We start from the raw sequence: 26,692 nt of genomic DNA, 5'->3' as shown, positions 1-26,692 counted from the left end.
CCTGCACGCCGTGCTGGGCGAAGCGCAGCCAGGGCGGTTTCCTGCCTCGCGTGTCTCCCAGGTCTGCTGAGTTGCGCATGCGCTGTTGCCTGACGGTTCTGCTCAGCGGCCTAAAGGTTCTGCTCAGCTGCCTAACGGTTTTGCGCAGCCATTTTCTCCCGGGAGAGGATGGAGTGTCCAAAAGCTTGGCCCGACTGAGATTTCTAGTCGTGTCAGGGCGGATGCAGGGACTGAAGAAGGGCGAGGGCGAGCGGCGGGGACTGGGGAAGGGCGAGCAGCGGGAGGCACGGGCTCTCTCTAGCAGGTGGCTGCAGCCATGGAGAGGCTCTCTGCCGCCCTCAAGGGCCAGACGGGCCCAGAGCGCCCAAGCCCCTTCAGTCAGCTGGTCTACACCAACAACGACTCTTAGTGATTCACCATGGGGATCTCAGGAAGATCCACAAAGCTGCCTCCCGGGGCCAAGCCTGGAAGCCGGAGAGGATGATGAAGAAGACGACAATGGACCTGAACATAAGAGATGCGAAGAAGAGGTACCAGGCCCTGCCTGAGCCGGGGCTGCAGGAGGAGGAGGCTGTGGGAGGATCGCCCCTTCAGAGTGGGGGCTGGGGGTCCTGGGGACGAGGGGAGCAGGTGGAGGAGTGGCGGGCAGCGGGGCGGCCGTCCTGGGCCCCGAGCTCTTGGCCTTCTTCCCGGGCAGGCCCCCCAGGCCTTGGATAAGGGAGCCCTGCAGGGCGGAGGGCACAGGCCACCTTAAAATCAACCCCAAACTTTAGCTGCTTTCTCCTTCACTCCCACTTCCTCTCACAGAGCACTGTGTAGAGAATTTTAAAGTGATTTAACTTATAAAATTAAGTACATACAGGGTTTTACTTTTAATGTACAGGTTTTAAAAGATAATGTTAGATACATTATGAAATGGTGCATAATGAAATAATCCCCATAATATATTAACTTCTTGGCTAAAAATTTTTTGGATAAAGTCCAGTATCCATTTCAATATCAATGAACGTCTATGTAAATATATTCTTTGCTGAGGACCTTAGAAGGTAACTTTGAGGTGGGAAGATGGTTTATGTTTTCGAATTTAAGAAGACTCATTTTTCTGAAGATGCAAGTTCTTTATCAGTTTTACATAAACCAAATAAAGTTATCAACGTTTTAACATTTTAAAAATTACACACGCTGTCTTTTACTATTGTGATGACATTTAAAACATTTTGTAATGGAGTAGAAAAGTCTTGCCCTTCTAGATTTCAAAATGTGCTATTAATTTGCACAAAATGGGCCATGGCCAGGCGCGGTGGATCATGCCTGTAATCCCAGCACTTTGGGAGGCCGAGGTGGGTGGATCATGAGGTCAGGAGATCGAGACCATCCTGGCTAACACGGTGTCTACTAAAAATACAAAAAATTAGCCGGGCGTGGTGGTGGGCGCCTATAGTCCCACATACTTGGGAGGCTGAGTCAGGAGAATGGCGTGAACCTGGAAGGCAGAGCTTGGAGTGAGCCGAGATCGCACCACTGCACTCCAGCCTGGGTGACAGAGCAAGACTCCGTCTCAAAATAATGATAATAAATAAATAAATAAAATTTGAAAAAAAAAAAAAAAAACGGCCAGGCGTCGTGGCTCATGCCTGTAGTCCCAGCACTTCGGGCGGCCAAGGCGGGTGGATCACCTGAGGTCAGGAGTTCAAGACTAGCCTGGCCAATATAGTGAAACCCCAAATCTACAAAAATACAAAAATTAGCCAGGCAGGATGTCGGGAGCCTGTAAGCCCATCTACTCGGCAGGCTGAGGAGGGAGAATCGCTTGAAACTGGGAGGCGGAGGTTGCAGTGAGCTGAGATCCCATCACTGCACTCCAGCCTGGGAGACAGTGAGACTCTGTCTCAAAAATAAATAAATAAATCACAAATTATTTGATAACAGCTGAAAAGACAGGTAAATGAATACAACAGAGTAGAAAATCCAGAAACACCCAAATATCTAAGAATTTAGAACTTGATAATGCTCACAGGTTATACTAGTAGGGAAAGAATTAGTTTCATAAGTGAAATGCCTGCTTTTTGGAGAAAACTAGATTTTTATGCCACAAAGTAAATTTCTGATGGAATATAGATTAAATTTTTTTAATATACAAAATGATAAAAGCACCAGAAGAAAACATAAATACCTATTTACACAGGTACATTTTTATGTTGACAACACCTTTCTAAGAAGCTCAGAAGCAAGCAGTCTGAAGGATAATTAAGCAAAACAAAATTAAATTAAACTGTAATGAGAAAAAATAAAAGGCAGCATACTTGTAAAATATTTACTACACATGTATGTGCGTGTGTGTATACATATTAGATTTTTAAATCGTCATTTTATAGATAATTCACTTAAATCAACAAAAAACCCTCTAATTATAATTGAGCAATTTAAGTTAGAGATCTAAATTGCAGATCTAAAAATAGTACTTTGCTTCTAATTTAAAATTGGGAAAGTATTTTCTTAAGATCTGTAAGTGACCTATGCACACAGAAAACAATATTTAGTGTTCCTGGTTACAGAAGGCATTTAAGTTAAAAAAGGAATCAAATACTGCTTTCTATCTACAAAGTTTGTGAGGATAAAGAGCAGTGATATTTATACTGCTGTTTAAAGTTTAAGTTGCAGATAACTTTTCAAATAGACAATTTGGTGGTAAGTACCATATTATTAAGAAGAATCCATATAATGACTTTTATAAATACATTTCAGTGAATTTGCAGCATGGGATAATATGTGACCACTGAGGGTAGAAATATGTAGAGGAGTAGGTGACATTTGAAAATGTATTTTGGTGTATCAAGTGAGGGTAAAGTTCAGTTTGATTATACATACACACAGACTACAGTCTTGTGTTATCTGAAGTTGTGTATGAAATATGATAAAATTTGTTATTTGAGGGCATTTAATATAAAATGTTTTTCCTTTTTATTATCTTTGATTTCCACATTGAGCATGTACAATGCTATTAGAAAAAGTTTATTATTAATGAAAAATTTTTGGGAAGAGCAGAAATATAATTTTGCACCAATAAAAATAATTTCTCACTTTCCGTAATTTAATTATTACTTTTTGTGGATTAGTATATTCTGTGAACTTTTAGCATCTTCAAAAGACAATCTTTTTACCTGTGCTTGTTGATATACATATACATCTTATTAGACACATATTTTTATTATATATAGATTTATTACATATATGTCAATAATTATAGATTATTAGTGTAGTTTTATTATTAAGAAAATAAAATAGAAAATATAAGTGCTTTATTTATAGCAGTTTTTTTAAGGTATTGAACTTCTCAACTGTATTTATCCTTTTAATCAATTTATCACATGTAAGCTGAATGCCTATTATGTAGAAGATACATTAACTCTCAAGATCCTTTCATCCTTAAAAATTTCACATTTACCTGCTCAGCCTTAGCAAAGTGAGAGATTTAAAGTTGGAGTACCAGGAATGAATCTCAATTGAAGCTTTTCCTCTCATCTTTAAAACAAAAACACTTCTGAAGTAAGAAACTAGTAAAAGATAACTACCAACCACGATTTTGGAAATTTATAACAGCTTTAAATAGTAATATTAATCATTGGAAATACCTAATTTACATGCATTCTATAAATTTAAATATGAATTTACATACATTCTGTAAATCTAAACATGGAATAAAATGAGCCATACCTTCTTGAATCCCAAGTTTTCTTTGGCTTGAAGTTTTAAAAATATTAAAGAAGTACTTTGTTTTAACAGTTTGTTTTTATTTCAACTCTCCTTTTGTATAGCACTGTTAAAAGCTAAAATTTCTTTAAGTGTTAATCCTATGACTAAGACTGCCATCATCCTGTTGTATATACCATATTCCACTTCATGGAAGGCACGGTGAATTGTGTGATGCCTCCTTATTTATGTACCAATACAAGATTGTTTAAATTTCTGCAAAATATACTTGTAACAAATAATGACTTATAAGCGGCATTTCAATGTCAGAGATGTTAAAATATGAGAAATAGAGTATTTCAGAATTATTAAAATAGCTTTATCTCTAACCTTTAAAACATACCACAAATTAGGCATAATTGTACCATTTAACTTAAAATGTTTTCTTTGTTAAGTAGTAGAAATAATTACATTATCTATCAATTACTGAGCTGTTACATGTGCTAGGAATTCTTCCAAATACATTGCACATATTCTCATGAGGCATCACAGTGATGTCCTGTGAGATAACTACTGTATTCATCTTCACTTTATTGATGAGAAAATTGCGGCAGAGAAAGGTTAAGTGATAGTAGAAGGTGAAAGACTTTAAAGTAATATTCAAGCCCAAGTTGAACTGAATCCAAAGGCCAAGCTCTTTCTATTCAAACAGGCACTCTTTCATTAATGTAGTGAGTAATAACAGTGAATGAATATTGTAGTTTCTTCAGGAGAATATTAAATATTTGTTTTGAAGGCAGAGAAAGAGCATGGTATTTAATGTTGACAATTACATAAATCATTCTATGTTTTGGGACAGTGGACTAAACTTTCCTTAAAAGGCCTCTCACTCTTGTAGGACTGCTCTACACTGGGCCTGTGCCAATGGCCATGCAGAAGTAGTAACACTTCTGGTAGATAGAAAGTGTCAGCTTGACGTCCTTGATGGTGAAAATAGGACCATTCTGATGAAGGTAAATGGTAGCCAGTTCTTTCAGCAGGAGATGGATTTGGTTTAAATACATAGAATAAAAATGAATCTATCTCATTGAAATATAACTGGTTTGTGAAACCTGTGGAATATTTATTTATATTTCCTATAATTTATAATTCACTTTTTGCTTTAATAGTGACAGGCTCTGCAATGCCAGAGGGAGGCTTGTGCAAATATTCTCATAGATTCTGGTGCTGATCCAAATATTGTAGATGTGTATGGCAACACATTATGCTGTTAACAGTGAGAATTTGTCAGTGGTGGCAAAATTGCTGTCCTGTGGTGCAGACATCGAAGTGAAGAACAAGGTAGACATTAGCCAATGTTATTTTCAAAATATTTGAAATCCATTTGTTTTAACATTAACATATGTAAATTGTTTTATATTTGGAAGCTCAAACATTCCTATTTTTCTATGAAAATAGTTTGAGAAAACTTAATGGTCTAGGATTTTGCTTTAAATATTAATATTTTTACAAGAACTATTAGTATGGCTTTTCTGTGCATTATGATAAATATTTAAATTTGTTAAAGGTAAAACATTTTCAAATATTCTTTCCCACCCAAGTTTTTTTTTTCTTTCCAGTTAGTGTAAAACTACAGGAAAGTAAAATTTGCCTGCATAAATTGAGTCAACATGTAAAATTTAGGAGACATGCAGAAATCTGGATTTCCTCTTAAAGGATTGAATCTTGTGTCTTTTGAGCCCGTATGACTGTTTGGTATGCTATGAAGACATTCTAATTTTACATAAAGCATATGTTTCCAGTTTGCTACTGTGCCCACCTAGTTACATCACTTATTCAACTTACCTCTTTTGCCTCTGTAAATATTTCAGTTATCAATTCCTCTCTCATAGTACATTTTGGTAAAGATTTCAAGTTATTGAAGACAGTTTACAGGTGTTTATAATATATAGTTTATATTTTACATTAATTCATTAATAATGGGGTTGTCTTCTAAAATTTAGAATATTTTTTAAATGACGATTTTTCTTCATATAAACCATAAGTAATCATCTTCTATTAGAAAGCCTTTAAGCCTTTTTAGATTAATCATGGTTGTATTTGAATAGGTTATGCATATTGCAGAAAAAATATTATATCTTTCTCCACAGAATTGTCCCTTAAAATTCAAGTGATTTATGGCTTCTATTTTGCTAAGCCACATACATGAGTTAGAACTTTCGTTAATAAGCCATTTTATTCATACTTCTGATATTTTGCCAAAAAATAGTATCAATTACAATAGAAACCAGAATAAAAATGGATTATTGCATTTTAAGAAGTAGATATGCATTAGGATCCTAGGAGTATCATTATAATAGAGAATAAACTTTTATACTGAATTTCTTTTCTTTTTTTTTCTTTCTTTTTTTTTTTTTTTTTTGAGATGGAGCCTCGCTCTGTCACCAGGCTGGAGTGCAGTGGTGTGATCTCGGCTCACTGCAATCTTTGCCTCCCTGGTTCAAGCGATTCTCCTGCCTCAGCCTCCTGAGTAGCTGGGACACAGGCATGTGCCACCACGCCCAGCTAAATTTTTTGTATTTTTAGCAGAGATGGGGTTTCACCATGTTGACCACGATGGTCTCGATCTCCTGACCTTGTGATCTGCCCGTCTTGGCCTCTCAAAGTGCTGGGATTACAGGCATGAACCACCTTGCCTGGCCTTGTATACCGAATTTCTAATAGCCGAGATAAAATTCTATTGTCTGGTAATAGGATAAACCCCATGGACCATTTAATAATAAGCAATCAACGTTTATTTGAAGCCAATCTCTTTTAATTTAGAGCCACTTCCTTAGTGACCCATTTAGAGCAGGAGTGCCTGACATTGGCATTTGGAATCTTGGAATCATTGATAGAAGAGAATCAATTGAGTTTGTATCAGCCAGAGGAAACCTCCATTTTTGGGGGGAAGCTTTCAAAACTGTATCCCTGAAATTCTAATTTGTCAAATGTTAATGTTTGCCACAAAAATATACTGTCAAATAAGGATTAGGTAAAGTTCAATTCATTTCTTGAATAATGAATATTTAATTCACAGTTTTATAATATTTCTTGAACATAGATAATGGTGGAATCTGTTGGGGTACAGTGCTTCTGGTAAGGTAATTATTCTTTGGAATATAGTTGAAGAAACACTGTTCTAGAGGTAATAATTTAGATTACTAATTTAGTAAAAAATAAAGTATTTACTACTATGTCTTAGGGTTTAAGGACATAGAGGTAAAAGATACAGCCCCTGCCCTCAAGAAGCTCTTGGTTTACATGGGAAACAATAAAATCATTACAATATAATGATTTTTGGAGATAACTAGAGTTAATGTGGTGATGCAGAGGCTGAATGTTTACAAGAGAAGGTGCAGTGCATGGGAAAGCACAGAAAAGTGAGAAAGAAGGGATTGCTATTGATTTACTTTCCATTGTTTAAGTTCATAGGATATTATATAAGGTATTCAATTCAGCTGAGAAATATGTAATTTCATGAATTATAACTTGTTTTTGCTGTTTTACAGGCTGGCCACACACCACTTTTACTGGCCATAAGGAAAAGAAGTGAGAAAATTGTGAAATTTTTACTGACAAAAAATGCAAATGCAAATGCAGTTGATAAGTTTAAATGGTATAGTAGTTTTTTTGTTAAAAAACACTTGAGTAGTGTGCTAGAGTAATAAACCTCAAGTCAGAAATATTAAATTAGTAACATTTACTTAAAATTATTAGATTATACAGAAAAATACCAACACGAATTATCAGTTAGGAAGAAAAGCAATTATTTGGACTGGTCAACACAAAGAACAGTATACAGTAGGATTTTCTTCTTTTATTATATTGACTGATTCTTATTTTTAATCTGATGTTTTTGGTTGCATTATCTTCTATTAGCTAAAGTGGTTCTGTATTAGTTTTAAGAAGTATGAATTTTTAGTTTACTTTATAATTCAGTATTGAATGATTAACACCTTTATAGTATTTTTCTAACTTCTGTTTTTCATACACTTTTAAAAAATGCAATATTTGCTGGGCATGGTAGCTGTTGTCTGTTATCTCAGCACTTTGAGAGGCCAAGTGGGTAGATCACCTGAGGCCGGGAGTTTGAGACCAGCCTAGCCAACATGGTAAAATCCCATCTCAGTGAAAAATATAAAAATTAGCCAACCATGGTGGCACAAGCCTGTAGTCCCAGGTACTCAGGACAATATTATTCCTAATATTGTTTTAAGTCTTCAGATTGCTCTCACTTGTCCGACTTCTAGCTGACTTTGAAGTACAAAATATTATATCAGACTAAGGAGGAAATACATAATTCTTCACTTAAAACTTTGCCTCTTTTAGATTAGTGAACAGAACGTATTTCCTTGCCCCTCAGTGGACTTTATGTTAGCCAATTCTACTATGCCATATCCCAGTGAGACATGAGTCTTTTCACCCCTTCCTTTTAGCCTTGGTCATGATTTACAAGGATAAACACTTGAGCACTCAAGATACTTAACGTTTGTTAATACATGTAAATGGTTAATTCTATACTGACAGGCACATATTAAATTCGTTCGTTCCTAATAATGAAGTTATCTCTTTGTTATTTTAGCACAGCCCTCATGCTTGCTGTATGTCATGGATCATCAGAGATAGTTGGCATGCTTCTTCAGCAAAATGTTGACATCTGTGCTGAAGCTACATGTGGAATGATTGCAGAACGTTATGCTGTTGCTTGTGGATTTAATCTCTAAGTGTTTACATTTAAAGGCTAGGTGAGATTTTATAGTTTGTTTCAGGTAGTTTTTGAATGACAGTGAGTTAGTTCACTTCATCAGCCAGAAACTAGGCAAAAAGCTGACTAGTTAGAAGGATTAATGGCTCCAGGATTCTTTATTTTAGGGCTTTAGGGACACTAATGTTGTCTACTTGATTTGAAGTATAACCCCTATGCATGGGATAAATATAATGTCACAATTTTGGTTTTTCTAATTAGTTATTTGGGTCTCAAAAAGTCCACTTTAAGCAGAAAACCTGATAATGTCCCCAGGGGGCTGTCTTCCATACCTTCATTCTTGAATTTTTTTAAAGAATCTGAACCTAAGTCCAAGGAAGACATTCCTTTTGTACAAGTCAGAAGGATTGGCGGGGGGGCGGAAATGGCCATTCTCTTCATTTTGTTGTTTCCATTGATTCTGTTGCTGCATCGTTGCCATTGAAACTGCTCCTGCAGTCTGGTAATGATTGGCCTTTGTGACCAGGAAGCCCTTACTAACACAGATTCTTCAGTCTTCATGGTGTAGACTTCGAAGTTACTACGTTTTTAAAGTTCACATACATATTCTCAGCCATTGTTTCCAAAGTACCAGCACCCCACTCTGGCAGCTAGAACTTTTAGCTTTAGCCACACACATAGTGAGCAAATTGACTCTTCTCCTCACACTCAAAACCTGATGTGAAACCCACATCTTAGCCTGGACATGGCCTAGACCTTCATGGTAAGTTATCCTTTGAGTGGCTTTTTTCTATTTTCTCTAGCCAATATTAGTTGTGGTAGTTTGAAACTGTAAGTCAGGTTGAAATAATGTTACAGGAAGAAATTAGAGATCCATTTTGTCTTTGTTACCAGATCTATATCCCTGGCCCTTTATATCCTGTGTAGCACCATTTAGTAGGTAGTGGAAGGTCTCATCTTATTCTGTAAAATCCCATGTCATCTTTCCCAAGTTGTAGTGGGTTCCAACTTGTGGTTGTCCCCTCAAGTGATTCTTTTTTCCTAAAAGTAAAAATCTCCCATGCTACTTACATCTCTACCTCAAGTTTCTAAAATATTTTCAAATGCTGCATCACCATGAAGCCATTCAATAGACTTCACTAAATCTCAAGTAAGTTGGTTAGATTTAACAGAGCTAAGCCTCATCCATCACTGATCAGTCTTCACGTATAAAAGTAAGGATTTGTGCTGGCTTCAGTGGTACATATAGTAAAATTAAAACAACGTTGAGAAGATCAGCATGGTCCCCGCACAAAGATGACATAGAAATCTGTAAGGTGTTGCATATTTCTTGCAGTCCCCAAAAGGACATTTTACTACTTTCTAACTAGCTCCAAGGAAATGGTGTGAGTCAAAGCAAAATGGGTGACACCCGGTATTGCAATTGTGATTTTCATACAAAAAATTATTTACGTAAGGTCATCTATGAAATGAGATGTGGTAACACATAGGATCTTGTGTGCAATATTTTGTTAGTAGGGATCTCAGAAATGAGAAAATACCAACTTGCATCTTCTTTGTGGAACTTACAAAAAATAAAGGTAGGGTTTTGTCTTCCACAGCAGCTGGAAATGAACATAGTGACTAAGCATCATTCTAACAAAGATTTGTTGGTTCAGTGTTTAAGGAGGTAGATAAAGACTAGTAGTAGTCCAAGCCAGATGCTGACATCTATTAGTTTTCTGCCCTTGGTGTGACTGATGAGCTCAGTAATAGAGTATAATTTGGTTATCTGATTTAATGATTTAATATATTTATAAATAAATTTCATTACAAAATATAAAATAGCTTAGATGCTCTGAATTACAAGCCACAAAGAATAGAACATCTAATGTCCAAAAGTAGGAATTAATAACAGAAAATTGCAATGTTTGAATATTATAACCTATGAAGAAAAACATTTTTTTTGTTTTTTTTTGTAATTTAATTTTTGTTGAGACATGGTCTCCCTATGTTGCCCAGGCTGGTCTTGAACTTCTGGATTCAAGCAATCCTCCTGTCTCAGCATCCAAAAGTGCTTGCCTCACAAGCATGAGCCACTGCACCAGGCCAATATATTGGGTTTTATTGGAAATTTTAAATTGTTTCAGCAATAAGGTTCAAGAACAAATTTTTTTTTGCTTCATTATTTATTTTAAGCATTTTTAAAATGTTATCTTGTTAAATCTCTATAATAACCTAGTGAAATAAGGCCCTAAAATCCTCATTTTTAGAAGACATTGAGTCTAAGAGAAGCAACTTGTTCAAGAAAAAATACCTGTTGGTAGCCATGCTAGGACTTATTCCGAGTTAAGGACATTTTCCACATGTCAAGCTACCTCTAGTTAATTTACTGAGTTATACTGCCCTCACTTCATGAGTGTTTTATCTTTCTTTCTTCTTTAATTAGAAGCTTAATAAGTTCATAGAGCTTACAAACTTAAAGTCTATGGAAAAAGTAATGTTCTGATGTTAGCTCTAATATTGTCTGAAATACCCTAAGAATGTAATAAATTTGGTAAATATTTTTTATATCAATGTTAAAATAGTGATTTTATTTATTTCATTTTTATACATAGTGTTCATCAACAACTTTTGGAATATAAACAAAAGATATCTAAAAATTCTCAAAATAGTAATCCAGGTAAGACCTCTGATAGTAAACTACTCTTGGTGGTGCTACCATAAGATTATAGGAGTGTTAATCACAAAAGAGCTATTAGAAAAGCAATGTGTAAGTAGCATGTGTTTACATATAGACCTATATGTAAGTGTTTTTTTATATACAAAGCTTTGATTTAATTTTTTAGTTTATAATTCAGAATTCATTAAGAATTTAGTTGTAGGTAGTTTATAATCTCAAAAATATTATCTGAAAAAATGTTTGTTTAATTGTGGTCCCTAATATCCTATATAATACTTTTGTATAAATAAGTAAAACAATTTTTAAGTTTATCTATTTTATGTTTCCTCAACTGTCATAAAAATTTATGCTTGTTATAAAATGTATAATCCTTGGTGTGATTGATGAGCTCAGTAATAGGGGATTATCAGCTTATCCAATTTAATGAATTAATATATTTATAAATAAATTTTATTACAAATTATAAAATAGCTTAGGTGCCTTGAATTACAAGCCACAAATAATAGAACATCTAATAATGAAAAGTAGGAATTAATAACAGAAAACTGCAACATTTGAATATTATAGCCTATAAACACAGTTAAATAAACTGTTAAATAAACAAATATTTGTTTGTTTATTAAACATAAACAAACATATAAAATGTTTATGTGTTAAATATTTATTTAACAAATAAATTATTTATTTGTTTGTTTCTTTATTGTAGAGACATGGTTTCCTTATGTTGCCCAGGCTGGTCTTGAACTTCTGGGCTTTATTTAATTTTTACAATAAATGATTTGCATTTAGAAAATTAGAATTAATTACAGTTGAGTATTGAGCAACATGAGAGTTAGGGTGCTGATCCCCCCATGCAGCTGAAAATCTGCTTTATAGGAAAATCTCTTTCTTTTGACTCCTCCAAAACTGTACTAACATTCTACTGTTGACCTGGAGCCTGAAAAAAGTTGAAAGCATAAGCAGTCAATTAACCCAGAGTTTCTATTTTATATGTACTATATACTGTATTCTTAGAATAAAGTGAGCTGGAGAAAAGAAACTTATAAAGAGGAAGAAATATATTCACTATTTATTAGATGGAAGTGAATTATTATACATAAAGGACTTCATTCTCATTGCCTTTATGTTGAGTAGGCTGATAAGGAGGAGGCAGAGGCGAGATTTGTCTTAGTATCTTGCAGTGGCAAAGGAAAAGAAAAATCTGTCTATTAGTGGGCTCCTAGAGTGAAAACCCTTATTCAAAGATCAACTGTGTGGCATAGTGACTTTTGTCACTAAAAAAGTAACTATCTTTAGAATTTGGATCTCAATAATACTTTTCTTGCACACTAAATGAATGTCAATAAGAATTAACATAACTTAGTAAGGGTGCATCAGTACCAGTAGGAGATTATTTTTCAAAGATACCTGCTGAGTGCAGAAGTCAGAAAAGCAATTCTTTGTTGAGAAGTACAGGTTATGTTACATAGTCTTGTACCAACAAGGTCTCACTATTATCAACTTCATTCCCTCTAAGTTGAAACCAAATAAGATATATTTACTTCATTAGAACAAGATGTGTTGTTCTATCTGCTGAATAATTAGTGTGTTGATAGTAATTTTGTTACAACAAGTTACTCTGTTCCTACTAGCCAAAATATTATCATTATAAATATAAAACTAGCTCAACTCTAGGCTAAACGAATTATAATAAAAGTGGAAAAATTTTTCACAATAACAGAAGTGCTACTGTGATACCTAAATGTGACACAATACATTGTACAATATGAACTGTATGAGCACATCTTTAATTTATTACATATTTATCAAAGGACTTCTATAAGTTAGATTTTGCAAGTTGCAGGAGACCAACATGGAATACACATAGTCTGGGTCTTTAAGGTGCTCATAATACAATAGAGCTATCTCTATTGAATTTCTTCATTTTTCCAACAGAATTTCCTAACTATGTTTTCTATTTGTTTATCCACTTGTCCACTTAACAAATAACTGTCAGGTATCATTAACGTACTAAGCATCTTTCTTGCTATTATCATTGTCATTTTTTATTATTTACTAGTTTATTAAGGTACTTAGCATTTTTCTTGTTATTATCATCTTTTTTATTATTTACTACTTTATTTAGTGCTTACTCTGTGCCAGAACCCCTTTGGGAGCTTATAATTATCACTTATTATGTCATTACCATATTCAGTATGTGTCAGACATTTTATATCCAACGTGAAGAATTAAAGTTTTAAAAAGTTTGGTAGTGTCCAGGAGCGGTGGCTCACTCCTGTAATCCTAGCAGTTTGGAAGGCCAAAGCGGGCGGATTGCTTGAGCACAGGAGTTTGGGACCACCCTGACTAACATGGTGAAATCCCATCTCTACTAAATACAAAAAATTAGCTGGGCCTGGGTGGCATGCATATGTAATACCAGCTACATGGGAGGCTGAGGTAGGAGAATTTCATGAACCTAGGAGGCGGAGGTTGCAGTGATCTGCTGAGATCGTGCCACTGCACTCCAGCCTGGGCAACAGAGCGAGGCTCTTGTCTCAAAAAAAAAAAAGGAGAAAACAAAAGTTTGGTAGTATTTAAGGAAAGCAAGCTGAATGAGTAGAAGTTTTCCAGGTAAAGAGTCAGAAGGATGATATTTAGCAGAAGGAAAACTTAACCAGACTCTGTGTTTGGCAGAAGGAACATCTGAAGGAACACCTGATGAGGCTGTACCCTTGGCGGAAAGAACACCTGACACGGCTGAAAGCTTGGTGGAAAGAACACCTGATGAATAGGATACAGTGAATTCCTCTTCAAAGATTTTAGCCTGTAAACATCCTTTAAAATTCAAGAGGGGGAAGATTAAGTACAATGAGTGCTGAGTTCCTCATCAAAGAACAAATATGTGAGTATGTTCAGCTTCTCTGTTCTTTGTTCTCCGTTTTAAAGTTTAACTTCCTCGTTCGTTATGCCTCCTTGCCCCTAGTTTCATTAAACAACCCCCTTCTAGCCTCTAACACCTGCTTTGTCTTTAGTCATTCTTAGTAACCTGCTCTGTCCTTAGTCATCCTTAGACACCTGCTCTGTAACTGTCTTTCCCGCTGAAACTACTCACCCTGCCACTCCAGCTCATACCCCTGCCCTCTTTGAAATAGCCAATCTGAATTGGCTTAGAGTGTGCAGTCCAACCCTATCCAATAGGGAAAAGACACAACAGTAGGGACTAGCTGCGTTAGAAATAAGAACACTTTCCCCTCCCTTGTCCGGTGTGATCTTGCCATTGCTCCATCTGCAAGACCACTCTTCCATAGAAGTAAATTTGCCTTGCTGTAAAAACTTGTTGCTGGAGTGCTGACGGTTCTTTGCAGCGCTGAAAATTTATTTTCCACAAATTTGAGGGCCCACCCAGCATTCCCATTCTCTTCTAGGGGAGGGTCCAGTCCTCTCCCTTGAGGAGGCGCACCCTGCTGCCTCGTTGCAGTGGCCATAAAGGTAAGGAATCAAGACTCAACTGGTGCGATTAGTAAACCCGGGCTCTCAGCAACGTGGAAAGAAACAGGCCAGCAACTTTGGGGAAAGGATCTTCACATACCGTGGCGACAAGCTAACTGTGCACAGACCGAGGTAAGAAATGTCGCAGGGGTGACAAAGTATTTCCTTGGTGGTCGGGATATTCTGGAGGTTGAAAGTGTGTGTGAATGATCACAAGCACTACTGCTTGTGGTGCTGTTTGTGTGGATGATACTAAGCATTATTGCTGTGAGGAGTGAGTGGGTCCTATCTGCGGTTTTTTATTTGAATAAAAAACCTTTGAAGAGGAATTCACTGTATCCTCATAGGGCTCAGGGCAGATCTTGCTGTGGAGTTTATACCATGATGCCAATGCTAAGAGGGACCTAAAATTCCTGGGAGGGAAGCAGCCAGAGTGGATGAAGTGAAAGAAGGGTGCAAGGAGCCTCCAGCAGCTGGCGATAAAGGATAGGAAAGAAATCTCTAGCATGCGGGATTGAGCCTAACCAGGACCTAACATGGGAAAAGCCCCAAGTAAGATAGGGAGCAAAAAAGAAGAGGATAGTAACAAAGACATGTCCCCTGATAGTCCCCTGGGTCTCACGTTAAAATATTGGAAGAATAATGAGAGGACTAAACATACGAAAAAGCATTAGAGGATAAAATATTGCTGTTTCATTTGGACCCAAGGTCCCATTTTCAAACCCTAAATCTTCTGGCCAAAGTTTGGGTCGATTGAGGATGTAATATGTCAACTTCTAATTCAATATGTTAATGATAAAAATCTGGTTTCTCAAGAAGAACTAGACTATGCTCTTTGTTGGAGACAGGGTCCTGTCTTTATTCCCATAAAGACAACTAGGGAAGAACCCGATCCAGTATCTCAAATTGAAAAGTCAGACGAGCTGACTCCCACACCTAAAGCCAGCACATAGGATCCCCTATACCATTTTGCCCTGCTCAGTGCCTCTGACCCTTCCCCTCGGGCAGCTGCTGCCACCCCATTTCCCACCCCAGATCCTTCTCCTGCTCACGCTGTTACTCCTCCTTACAACTCTAATTCTTGGGTGTTATCCTCCCATGAACCTGTCAGCCTAAATACCTCTCCCTAAAGGGACTCCAGCATGAGGTACAGCAATGTAAAAAGGACGTTCAGAACTTCCCTTTTCCCTCCACACCTAAGGAGTCAGCCCCAACTCTCTTCCCCTTAAAAGACATGCCACAAGGAGGAGGAGCCATTGTATTTGTGAATGCTCCCTTGACCAGTTCAGAAGTCTGAAGTTTGAAAAAGGAAATTAAGCCATCGTTAGACGACACTTATGAGGTGACAGATCAGGTTGATCAATTCTTGGGACCTCAGTTATACACTTTGGTCGAGTTTATGTCCATCCTAGGCATCCTTTTTTCGGAGGAGGAAAGAAGCATGATCTGATCCGTAGGGCTGCTATGGCAATTTGGGAATATGAACACCCTCCTTGTCAAAACGTTCCTACCACGGACCAAAAATTCCCTGCCCAAGATCCCCGGTGGGATAATAATAACGCAGCTCACCAAGAAAACATGCAAGACATAAGGGAAATGATAATGAAAGAAACTAGGGAATCAGTACCCCCAAACTCAAAATCTCTCTAAAGCATTTGATATACAACAACAGGAGAGAGATGAGTGGACTATGAAATATTTAGACAGACTAAAGGAGCAAATGAGAAAATATGCAGGCCTAAATTTGGAAAATCCCCTGGGACAGGGAATGTTAAGACTCCATTTTGTCACTAAAAGTTGTCCAGATATTTCTTTTTATTTTTTTGAGATGGAGTCTCTCTCTGTCACACAGGCTGGAGTGCAATGGTGCGATCTTGATTCACTGCAAGCTCCGCCTCCCAGGTTAACTCCATTCTCCTGCCTTAGCCTCCCGAGTAGCTGGAACTACAGGCGCCCACCACCACACCCAGCAATTTTTTTGTATTTTTAGTAGAGATGGGGTTTCTCCGTGTTAACCAGGATGGTCTCAATCTCCTGACCTCGTGATCCACCCACCTCAGCCTCTCAAAGTGCTGGGATTACAGGAATGAGCCACTGCGCCTGGCCAACATTGTCCAGATATTTCAAAAAAGTTACAAAAATTAGAAGATTGGGAAAACTGACCTCAAGTGAACTTCAGTGAGAAGTGAACCTCAAGTGAAATGACCTCAAGTGAACCTCAGAGAGACTCAAAAAGTATCTGTGAAGAGAGACGAAGAAAAGCAAAAACAAAAGACAAAACTTATGTTATTCACCTTCCAACAGATGGCTCCAAACCCATGCACCCCTAAACAAAGCTTCCAGTGGGCCAGAAACTATAAAGGTTCCAAACCCTCCTTTAAAGGACCCAAGCCTCCATTGGGAGGATCAAGGCTCTCGTCTACCAGGCCATCTAAATAGTATGGGGGAGTAAAATCAAAGAATCCCAGAACTGAGAGTGGGGAAGGGCAAGGTAGGCACTACAAATGTGGAAGAACAGGCCACTTCAAGAGAGAATGTCCCAAATTAGAAAAGGAAAAAGAAGCCCTTCCACTCATGGCTTTTGAGGAAGAATAATGGTGTCAGGGGTTCTGTCTCTTTTATCTTGAGTCCCACCAGGAGCCCTTGATAAGTCTAGAAGTGGGACCTAAGCATGAGTTTATAACCTTTTTAGTCAATTCAGGAGTGGCTCGGTCCTCTGTTTGTTTCCCCCCCCCCATCTAATATTGCCTGCTCTTCAGAGGAACTTTTGGTTTGTGGGGTAAAGGGAGAAGGATTTAAAGCAAAAATTTTAGAAAACACAGAAGTCAGATACCAGGCTCAATCAGCTCATATTCAGTTTTTGTTAATCCCTAAAGCAGGGACTAATTTACTAGGCAGGGATTTAATGTTGAAGTTAGGCATAGGCCTGCGACTCAGCCCAAGAGGATTCCTCACCTCATTAAAGCTACTTACCACTGCAGATGAAAAATATATTAATCCTAATGTCTGATCCAAAGAAGGAAACTGAGGGAAACTCTGAGTCCCTCTAAGCACATCAAGCTAAAAAACCCCAGGGAAGTAGTAAGGAGGAAACAATACCCCATTCCCCTAGAGGGCAGGATAGGGTTGAAACCTATAATTGAAGGTCTTATTAAAGATGGGCTTCTTGGGCCCTCTATGTCCCCTTATAACAGCCCAATATTGCCAGCCAAGAAATTAGATGGGTCATATCGGCTGGTACGGGACCTTAGGGCTATTAACCAAATAGTCCAAACTACCCACCCCATTGTCCTCGATCCTTACACCATTCTCAGCAAGATTCCATATAATAATCAATGGTTTAATGTAATAGATTTGAAGGATGCTTTTTGGGTATGTCTCCTGGCTGAAGATAGGCCAGATATATTTGCTTTTGAGTGGGCAGATACCCATTCAGGGTAGAAACAACAATATCAATGGATAGTCTTACACCAAGGGTTCACAAACTCCCCTAACCTTTTCAGTCAAATTTTAGAACAAGTATTAGAAAAAGTTATCATCCCAAACAAATATGCCTGCTCCAATAAGTTGATGATATTCTTATATCTGGTGAAGATATAGAGAAGGTAGCTGGCTTCTCTACACATATTCTCAACCATCTGCAGTTCGAGGGGTTATGAGTCTCAAAGGGAAAGCTTCAGTATGTAGAACCTGAAATTAAATATTTAGACCACTTGATAAGTGCAGAGAAGTGAAGAATAGGGCCTGAACAAGTTGAGGGAATCGTGTCCCTACCCTTGCCTCAAACTTAAACAAGAACTCAGGAAATTTTTAGGATTAGTTGGATACTGCTGCTTATGGATTAACTCACATGCACTAAACAGTAAAATTCTATATCCAAAACTTGCCCAGGGGAATACTGACCATTTCCTGTGGACTTCTGAGGAAGTCGATCAGGTTGAAGAGCTGAAAAAAAGGCTTATAACAGCCCTGTCTTAGCCTTACCTTCCCTAGAAAAGCCATTCCACCTTTTTGTCAACGTGGATAATGGGGTAGCTTTAGGAGTGCTCACTTAAGAACACGGAAGCCATCGGCAGCCCATGGTGGCCTTCCTGTCAAAAGTCTTAGATCCAGTTACTTGTGAGTGGCCTCAATACATCCAATCCATTGTGGCTACAGCACTAATGGTCAAAGAAAGCAGGAAGTTAACCTTTGGAGGAAAATTGACAGTAATAACGCCCCATCAAGTTAGAACTATCTTAAACCAGAAAGCAGGGAGGTGGCTTACTGACTCAAGAATCTTAAAGTATGAGACTATTCTGTTAGAAAAAGATGATTTAACATTAACCACTGATAATTCCCTTAACCCAGCAGTTTTCCTAATAGGGGATCCAAGTCTAAAGAGATAGCACACATGTTTAGATTTAACTGATTACCATACAAAGGTCTGACCAGACTTAAGAGAAACTCCCTTCAGGATGGGACGACACTTATTTATAGATGGTTCCTCCCAGGTGATTGAGGCAAAAAGATGCAATGGGTATTCAGTAATTGATAGGGAAACTCTTGAAGAAATTGAGGCAGGAAAATTGCCTAAGAATTGGTCTGCCCAAACTTGTGAGCTGTTTGCACTCAGCTGAGCCTTAAAGTACTTGCAGAACCAGGAAGTAGCCATCTATACCAATTCTAAGTATGCCTTTGGAGTGGCTCGTACATTTGGAAAAATTTGGACTGAACGAGGTCTCATTAATAGTAAACGTCAAGATCTTGTTCATAAGGATCTAATCACCTAAGTATTGAATAACCTTCAGTTGCCAGAAGAAATAGTGATTGTCCATGTCCCCAGACACCAGAAAAGTCTTTCTTTTGATAGTCCGGGAAATAGCCTAGCAGATTACATAGGCAAACAGGCTGCCATTTCTTTTAAAACATCTATTTTTCACTGAACTCTTTACCTTCCTCCTCCTACCATAATCTCCATTTTCTCTTCCACTGAAAAGAGAAACTAATAAAAATAGGTGCTAAAGAGAATTCAGAATAAAAATGAATATTGTCAGACGAGAGGGAAATGTTGTTCAAACCCTTTATGAGGGAAAACTTGTCCCAGCTGCATCAAGGGAACCACTGGGGGTCCCAAGCCATGTGTGACACAGTTCTGAAAGTTTTGGGGTGTATAGGAATTTATACTCTGGCCAAACAGGTTACAGACAGTTGCTTAGTATGTAAGAAAACTAATAAACAAACTATAAAAAGATTACCCCTTGGGAGAAGGAGTCCAGACTTAAAGTATCCTGATTGATTACACAGAGATGCCTCCAATAGGTCATCTAAAATATTTACTAGTGACAGTAGATCACCTTACTCACTGGGTCAAAGCTATTCCCTTTTCAAATGTGATGGCCAATAATGTAGTTAAGGCCTTAATTGAAAATATAGTGCCCAGGTTTAGGCTAATAGAAAACATTGACTCAGACAATGGAACCCATTTTGCCTCAAACTATTACATTTGATGCATGCCTTGTTATACCTTGTGGAGACTTGTCAAGTTGAAGACAGCTCTCCACTTCAGAAAGGTACCTCTGTACTTCCTGGTTCTCCTCAGACTGGACATTAGTGAATTTGGATCATTTAGTCTGCGAAAGTTTCAATGAAGACCCCAGTGTCAACTGGGAGTCTTGCCCCCTTGACACACAGCATTTATGACATAGGTGGTCCAACTGCTTGCAAGTGAGAGCAAGGATGGACTGCCCCAAACAGTAGTTGTAATTCCTAAAACCATACATTCATTTTACTAAAGATATAGCTCCCCCTAACTTTCAGGTAAACTACTGCAATCCAATACAGGTTATTATTTCAAACCCTCAAAATTCTTCCCCTTCTCCAAGCCAATTCCCTTCTTTAAGCTAGTTTTATGATATGGGGGCTGAGTTTTCAGAAACAGACCCTATTGGATCTTTTGGAATATGCTTCATTGCTCCCCTACTGCCTACAGCTTCCCCTAAGTCTTCTTCCAAAAACTCTCACAATGAAACTGTTGTTCCTCCTCCATCTAATGAGAAGACCAAGGTAGCTATTGTAGAAGTTAAAGACCTAAAACAAACTTTGGCAACTGAGACAGGATATCAATATGTGAATGCCTGGTTGGAATGCGTCAAATACTGCGTTCGCACTTTAAACAAAAGCAATTGTTACGCTTGTGCACACAGCACACCAGAGGCCCAGATTGTCCCCTTTCCACTAGGATGGTCCTTCAGTCGACCAGGCATGGGCTGTATGGTAGCTCTTTTCCAGGGTTCCACAGTCTGGGGTGACAAGTCATGTCAATCTCCCTCTCTGCTATATCCCAAAGTTCAACACCCTGCAGGTCAGCCTCCAAGGGCCATCCAGCTTCCGTCTCCCGACACTAAGTTCACTTCATGTCTCTCACAAAAAGGAGGAAACTTAGCATTGTTTGGGGACCTAAAAGGATGCAGTAAGCTTAAGACTTTCCAAGAGCTTACCAATCAGTCATCCCTTATACACCCCTGAGCAGATGTATGGTGGTATTGTGGTGGACCTTTACTGGACACTCTGCCAAGTAACTGGAGCAGCCCTCATGCTCTAGTCCAGTTGGCTATACTTTTCACTCTGGCATTTCATCAACCAGAAAAAGGGAAAACACAACATCGTAAAGCAAGGGAAGTCCCTTACAGGTCTTTTGACTCCCCCATTTATTTAGATGCTATTGGAATCCCATGAGGAGTACCAGATACATTTAAGCCTAAGATCAAATAGCTACAAGATTTGAATTGATATTTTGGTGGATGACAATAAAAATGTAGATTTGATGAATTACATCTACAATAATCAACAGTGGTTTATTAATTCCACCAGGGATGTTGTCAAAGGAATAGCAGAACAATTGAGGCCAACTAGCCAGATGGCCTGGGAAAACAGAATGGCCCTGGATATGATATTAGCTGAAAAAGGTGGTGTTTGTGTTATGATTAAAACTCAGTGATATATCTTTATCCATTGGGGGCAAACAACACTGCCCCCAATGGGAGCATAACAAGGGCCCTACAAGGATTTACCACTTTATCCAATGAATTAGCTAAAAATTCTGGGGTCAATAACCCTTTCTTCAGATGGCTAGAAAGGTGTTTCAGTAAATGGAAAGAAATCATAGCCTCAATTCTCACTTCTCTTACAGCAGTAACGGCTGTACCCATTCTTGTTGGGTGTTGTGTCATACCATGCATCCATGGGCTAGTGCAAAGGCTTATAGAAACAACACTTTCTAAAACCTCCCTTAGCTGTCCTCCACCTTATTCAGATAGGCTTTTCTTTTTAGAGGATCAAGTTGGAAAAAAAAAAAAAGCCAAGACATGTTAAAAAGGTTTGAAGAGGAAGGGCTATAAAAATTGAAAGAGGGAATTGTAGAATACAGTGAATTCCTCTTCAAAGGTTTTAGCCTGTTAACGTCCTTTAAAATTCAAGAGAGGCAAGATTGTTAAGTACAGTGAGTTCTGAGTTCCTCTTCAAAGAACCAATATGTCAGTATGTTCAGCTTCTCTGTTCTTTGTTCTCCATTTTAAAGTTTAACTTCCTCATTATTTATGCCTCCTTGCCCCTAGTTTCAGTAAACGACCCCCTCCTAGTCCCTATCACCTACTCTGTCCTTAGTCATTCTTAGTCACCTGCTCTGTCCTTAGTCATCCTTAGTCGCCTGCTCTGTAACCGTCCTTCCTGCAGAAACTACCCACCCCGCCACTCTGGCTTGCACCCCTGTTCTCTTTGAAGTAGCCAGTCAAAATTAGCTTAGAGTGTGTGGTCCAACCCTAGCCAATAGGGGAAAGACACAAAAGTAGGGACTAGCTGCGTTAGGAAGAAGGACCCTTTCCCCTCCCTTATCCAGTGTGCTCTTGCCATTGCTCCATCCGCAAGACTCAGCCTTCTATAGAAGTAAATTTGCCTTGCTGGAGTGTTAACCTGTGGCTGGAGTGCTAACTCTTCTTTGTGTCACCAAAAAGTTATTTCCAACATGAAGCTGCACCCTTGGTGGAGGGAACATCTGACGAAGTTCAATGTTTGGGGAAAGCAATATGTGGAAAGATTGAACAGTCAGCAGGAGAAACACCTAGGAAAATTACAAGGCCTGTGAACGAAACATCTGAGAAATTTGCATGGCCACGAGAAAGACCTACAAAGACCACATGGGAGGAAAAAGAAACATCTGTAAAGACTGAATGAGTGGCAGGAGTAACATCTAATAAAATTGAAGTTTTGGAAGAAGGAACATCTAAGATGATCACATGTCCTATAAAAAAACAGCTACAAAAGCAAGTACAAATGGTAAGATGCTTGAGTGAACTTTGTAGAGTTTATTGGCACTTTGGGTTCCCTAATGGAAATAGTGTGGTATGGGAGTAGTCGGGAATGGCTTGAATGTCTAGATAAGGCAAGCTTAGGCAACACATTTTCATAGTGTAGAAATGAGTAGATCTTATTCTGTAAGCCCTGGAAAAATTCCCAAAATAGTTCTGGCTGTAAATATTAGATGAACTAATGTTTTGGTGGTACAGGGATGTTATAGGATCTCACTCCCCACCCCCCATTATTAGTTGTGCTATTGGCAGTGTTTTGTTCATGTCTCCTTTCTTGCTTGGCTAATTAGCAACAGCTCCAATCATCATGCTATCTCAAGACAATATCTGAAGGCTGGGAGGGTTGCTTTTGTTCACATTTTTTTTTAAATAAGAAGAAAACTTGGAAGCTTTCAGTAATCTTCCTGTAACATTTTATTGGCTGGATTATACCACATGCTAATTTCTATACCAATCACTAGGAAAGCAAATGTAATTACTGTGATTAGCTTACAATACTGATTTTTCTTTTAATATTGGATGGGGGTAATGGAATAATAAATATCTAAGTGAACATGTGTTTCTGCAGCAATAAAGAATAAATAATGACTATGCATAGGAAGCCAGCAATGTTTTCTGCAGGAATTCAGTGGAAAAGTTTGAGCAGGGGAGTCACAAGATTAGATTTGAGTATCAGGGTATTCTGGTCATGGTATAAAGCAGAGATTGGCAAACTTTTCCTGTAAAGTGCCAGATAGTGAATATGTTGGGCCATGTGGTCTCTATTACAGCTATTCAACTCTGCCATTGTAGAGTGAAAGGAGTCATAGATAATGTATCGACAAAGAGGCATGATTGTACTCCAATAAAAGTTTGTATATAAAACCATTTAGAAAGCTGAATTTGGCCTGTGGCCTATAGTGTCTGGCCCTTCATATAGAAGATAGATGGAGGATAATCACGTAAAAAGATTGAAAGATTAAGCTTTTGTAGTAGTTCATGTGATAGTCTTTTTTTTTGTAACCAATCTGTGGCCTAGTATCAATCTATTATGAAAGTTTGATCCATCAAGGGTAAAATGAATCAAGTTCAGAAGCTCAATTTACACATTTAAACATGTAGGTCCTTCTTTGGCATTATTGTATTTTGATTAATTTTTTTAACTTAAAAAATAGGAACAGTAATTTGTAGGGTTTCTTTTTCCCTGTGAAAGCCATCAGTTAAGGGGCCACATTTAATGAGGAAATATAAATATAAAATAAATAAGTTTGTATTTCCAGTGGCACTGGAAAGATAAAGCAAAGGCAGAAAAGAGGTGCAGTTAATATGGCTTAGTGATAATTGAGTTTAAAAAGCTAGGGGACAGATAAAATCTCAGGTCATTCATAAGTTTTCAGATTGTGCACAAGCATTTACAATGCTCATGGGGAAGGAGTAGGTATTTGTCAGGTTAACAGAGAAGTGCAAACAGTCATGGGACAGACCAACAGTTTCTTTACATATTGAGTTCAATGAAACATTCATGAGGGATACTTTCAGTAGGTAATTGGATTATATGCATTTCTAGCTGGAGATAGAACTCTGGTTGAAGATGCAGGCTTAGAATACTTTTATTATAATTATTAGGAAAAGCCATAGATCTCAATGAGCTTATCCATGAGGCAGAAGATGTAGAATAAAAAGAAAGCCATTGACAAAACCCTGGGAATATCAACATTTCACAAGAGTCAAAGGACTTGGTAAAGGAGACTGAGCAGTGGTTAAAGAAACGTAGGAGAGGAGTCTGAGAAAGTGATGTTGCAAATTTCTTTTAAACGTGAGAATTTCAAGCAGTAAAATTACTCAAAAGGCTACTGGATTTAACTTACAAGTTCTTCAGTGGTAATCTGCTCAAAAGAATTATTTTAGTTGTTAGGTATACTGTTGATGTGGTTGATAATTCTGGTATCCAAGAAGAAATCTCCCAAGATCCTACCTAACTTTTTGTAACTAAAGCAGCATACATACAGAGGTAGTGGGAAAATGTCTAGACTGGTGAGTACACATGCCAACATTTTTCCAGAATTTTCTGCCTCCTTATTATACCACTTGAGTAAGGGGTTTAGAAATTTTAGGCTATACTTGGGAATTTGTCTATTTCTTTTGCAGTTCTATCAATTTTTGTATCATGTATTTTGAAGCATTTACGTTATTATGTTCATAAATATTTAGGACTGTTATGTTTTCTTGATTAATTGAACCATTTGTCACTATAAAGTGACCTTGTTTATTGCTGGTAATATTTTTTGCTATGAAATGTACTTTGGTATTAATACAACCACTCTTCCTCAGCCTTCTTTTGTAAAGTGTTAGTGTGGTATATCTTGTTTAATCTTTTAACCAATTTTTGTCTTTATATTTAAAGTTTATTTCTTATACTCATTATACAGATAAGACTTGCTCTTTTATCCATTCTGATAATCTGCCTTTGAGCAGAGGTTTTTAGACCAGTTTAATTTATAATGTAATTATTGATATGATTAGAGTTGTCTGTCATCACACTGTTTGATTTCTATTAGTCTCAGATCTTCTTTGCTTTGCTTTTTTCCTTTTTCTGCTTCCTTCAGACTAGTTTAGTAATTTTTATGATTTAGTTACATATCTGTATATGCATAACATTTTTAGTTATTAATCTAGTTTTACATTTCTTTATGATTTAGTCATATCTTTTTTGGTATAAGTTTATTTGGTATTAGGTATAATTCTTTGCTGTCTTAGCAGTTGCTTTAGGATTTATAATGTATGAATTTACCTCATCGCAATCCACCTTCAAGTAATATTATATCATATCATAGATGGTATAAGAAATTACAATCATATTTTCATTTCTTTTCTATCAACCAGATCCCAGCTTAGATCTGAGGGATTATGGCTTTTGTTAAATTTAGAACATATTTAGCCAATTTTTCCTCAAATTTTTGATTCTGCCTCTCCTCTTACCTCTTTGGGGACTTCTATACTACCTGCTGGAAGTTTGCTCATAGTTCACTAGTGTCTCAAATTTGTGAATCTTTTCTTTCATGATGGCGAATTAATCTATGCTCATATCTACTCAGTGCAGCTTTCATCTCCAGCATTGTAATTTGTATCTCTACAAGTGCAATTTGGTTTTTAAAAGTATCTTCTATTGCTTTATTTATCTTCTTGATTTTTATAGTAGAATAGAGTTGAGTTACTTATAAACAGCTTGATCCTTTTCATTTTTCTTTTTATGGTATGAGCTAACTCCCCATACCTGGGGCAAGGCCTTTCTGAGTATTCATTTTCCTGTGAAGTCTGAGTTTTCCCAGGCAAATCTATAAAAACAGACACTCTTATTGGCACTGTGTGAACACCAGGTGTGATTTCCTCTAATTTTATAAGCCACCCCCCACCCCCACCCTATTTGTTCTTAGGTAGTTTTCTAGCTCACATGCAATTTTCAAAATTTTGCTAAATACTGACAGGGGGTTTGTTGCCGTTGCTTCTGTATCTCTCTCTCCTCCTCAGTGTTTGTTCTGTAATATCTGCCTGCTTTGGTTTTACCAGACTCTAAGCTTCATCAATGTAACCAAGAGAGTCTGGTAGATCCCACCTCAGTTTTTTCTTCCTGTGTCATGTCTCGGAGTCTCTGCCAAGACAGGAAGCTGAAACATTCATAAGGTTTGCTTTCTTTCCTTTTTTTATTTTCTGTTTTTCAGGGATTATTATCTTCTTTGCCTAATGTCCAGTGTCTGAAAAATTGTTTAATGTATTTTGTGTGTTTTGATTTTAGTTATT

At 37.5% G+C, this 26,692-nt stretch overlaps 1 protein-coding gene and 1 non-coding gene across 2 annotated transcripts; both read left to right on the top strand.

Annotated features, from left to right (window-relative positions):
• Window positions 1-172: 172 nt before the first annotated feature.
• On the top strand, window positions 173-24,031 carry ANKRD30BL (ankyrin repeat domain 30B like). Its single transcript, XM_063790428.1, is given in 11 exon segments — window positions 173-404; window positions 407-530; window positions 4,589-4,703; window positions 4,866-4,948; window positions 4,950-5,031; window positions 7,242-7,348; window positions 8,315-8,477; window positions 11,035-11,099; window positions 13,776-13,983; window positions 14,507-14,702; window positions 22,562-24,031. Coding segments are annotated over 7 exon segments (741 nt in total). The 5' UTR covers window positions 173-316; the 3' UTR covers window positions 8,457-8,477; window positions 11,035-11,099; window positions 13,776-13,983; window positions 14,507-14,702; window positions 22,562-24,031.
• On the top strand, window positions 9,662-9,768 carry LOC129143447 (U6 spliceosomal RNA). The gene has a single exon (XR_008546892.1). It is a non-coding gene; the product is annotated as a U6 spliceosomal RNA (small nuclear RNA).
• Window positions 24,032-26,692: the final 2,661 nt, after the last annotated feature.

Source organism: Pan troglodytes, chromosome 13 (genome assembly GCF_028858775.2).
Source record: "Pan troglodytes isolate AG18354 chromosome 13, NHGRI_mPanTro3-v2.0_pri, whole genome shotgun sequence".
Lineage (NCBI taxonomy): Eukaryota > Metazoa > Chordata > Mammalia > Primates > Hominidae > Pan > Pan troglodytes.
Note: the sequence above shows the minus strand (reverse complement) of the source record. Positions and strands in the feature narration are given on the sequence as shown.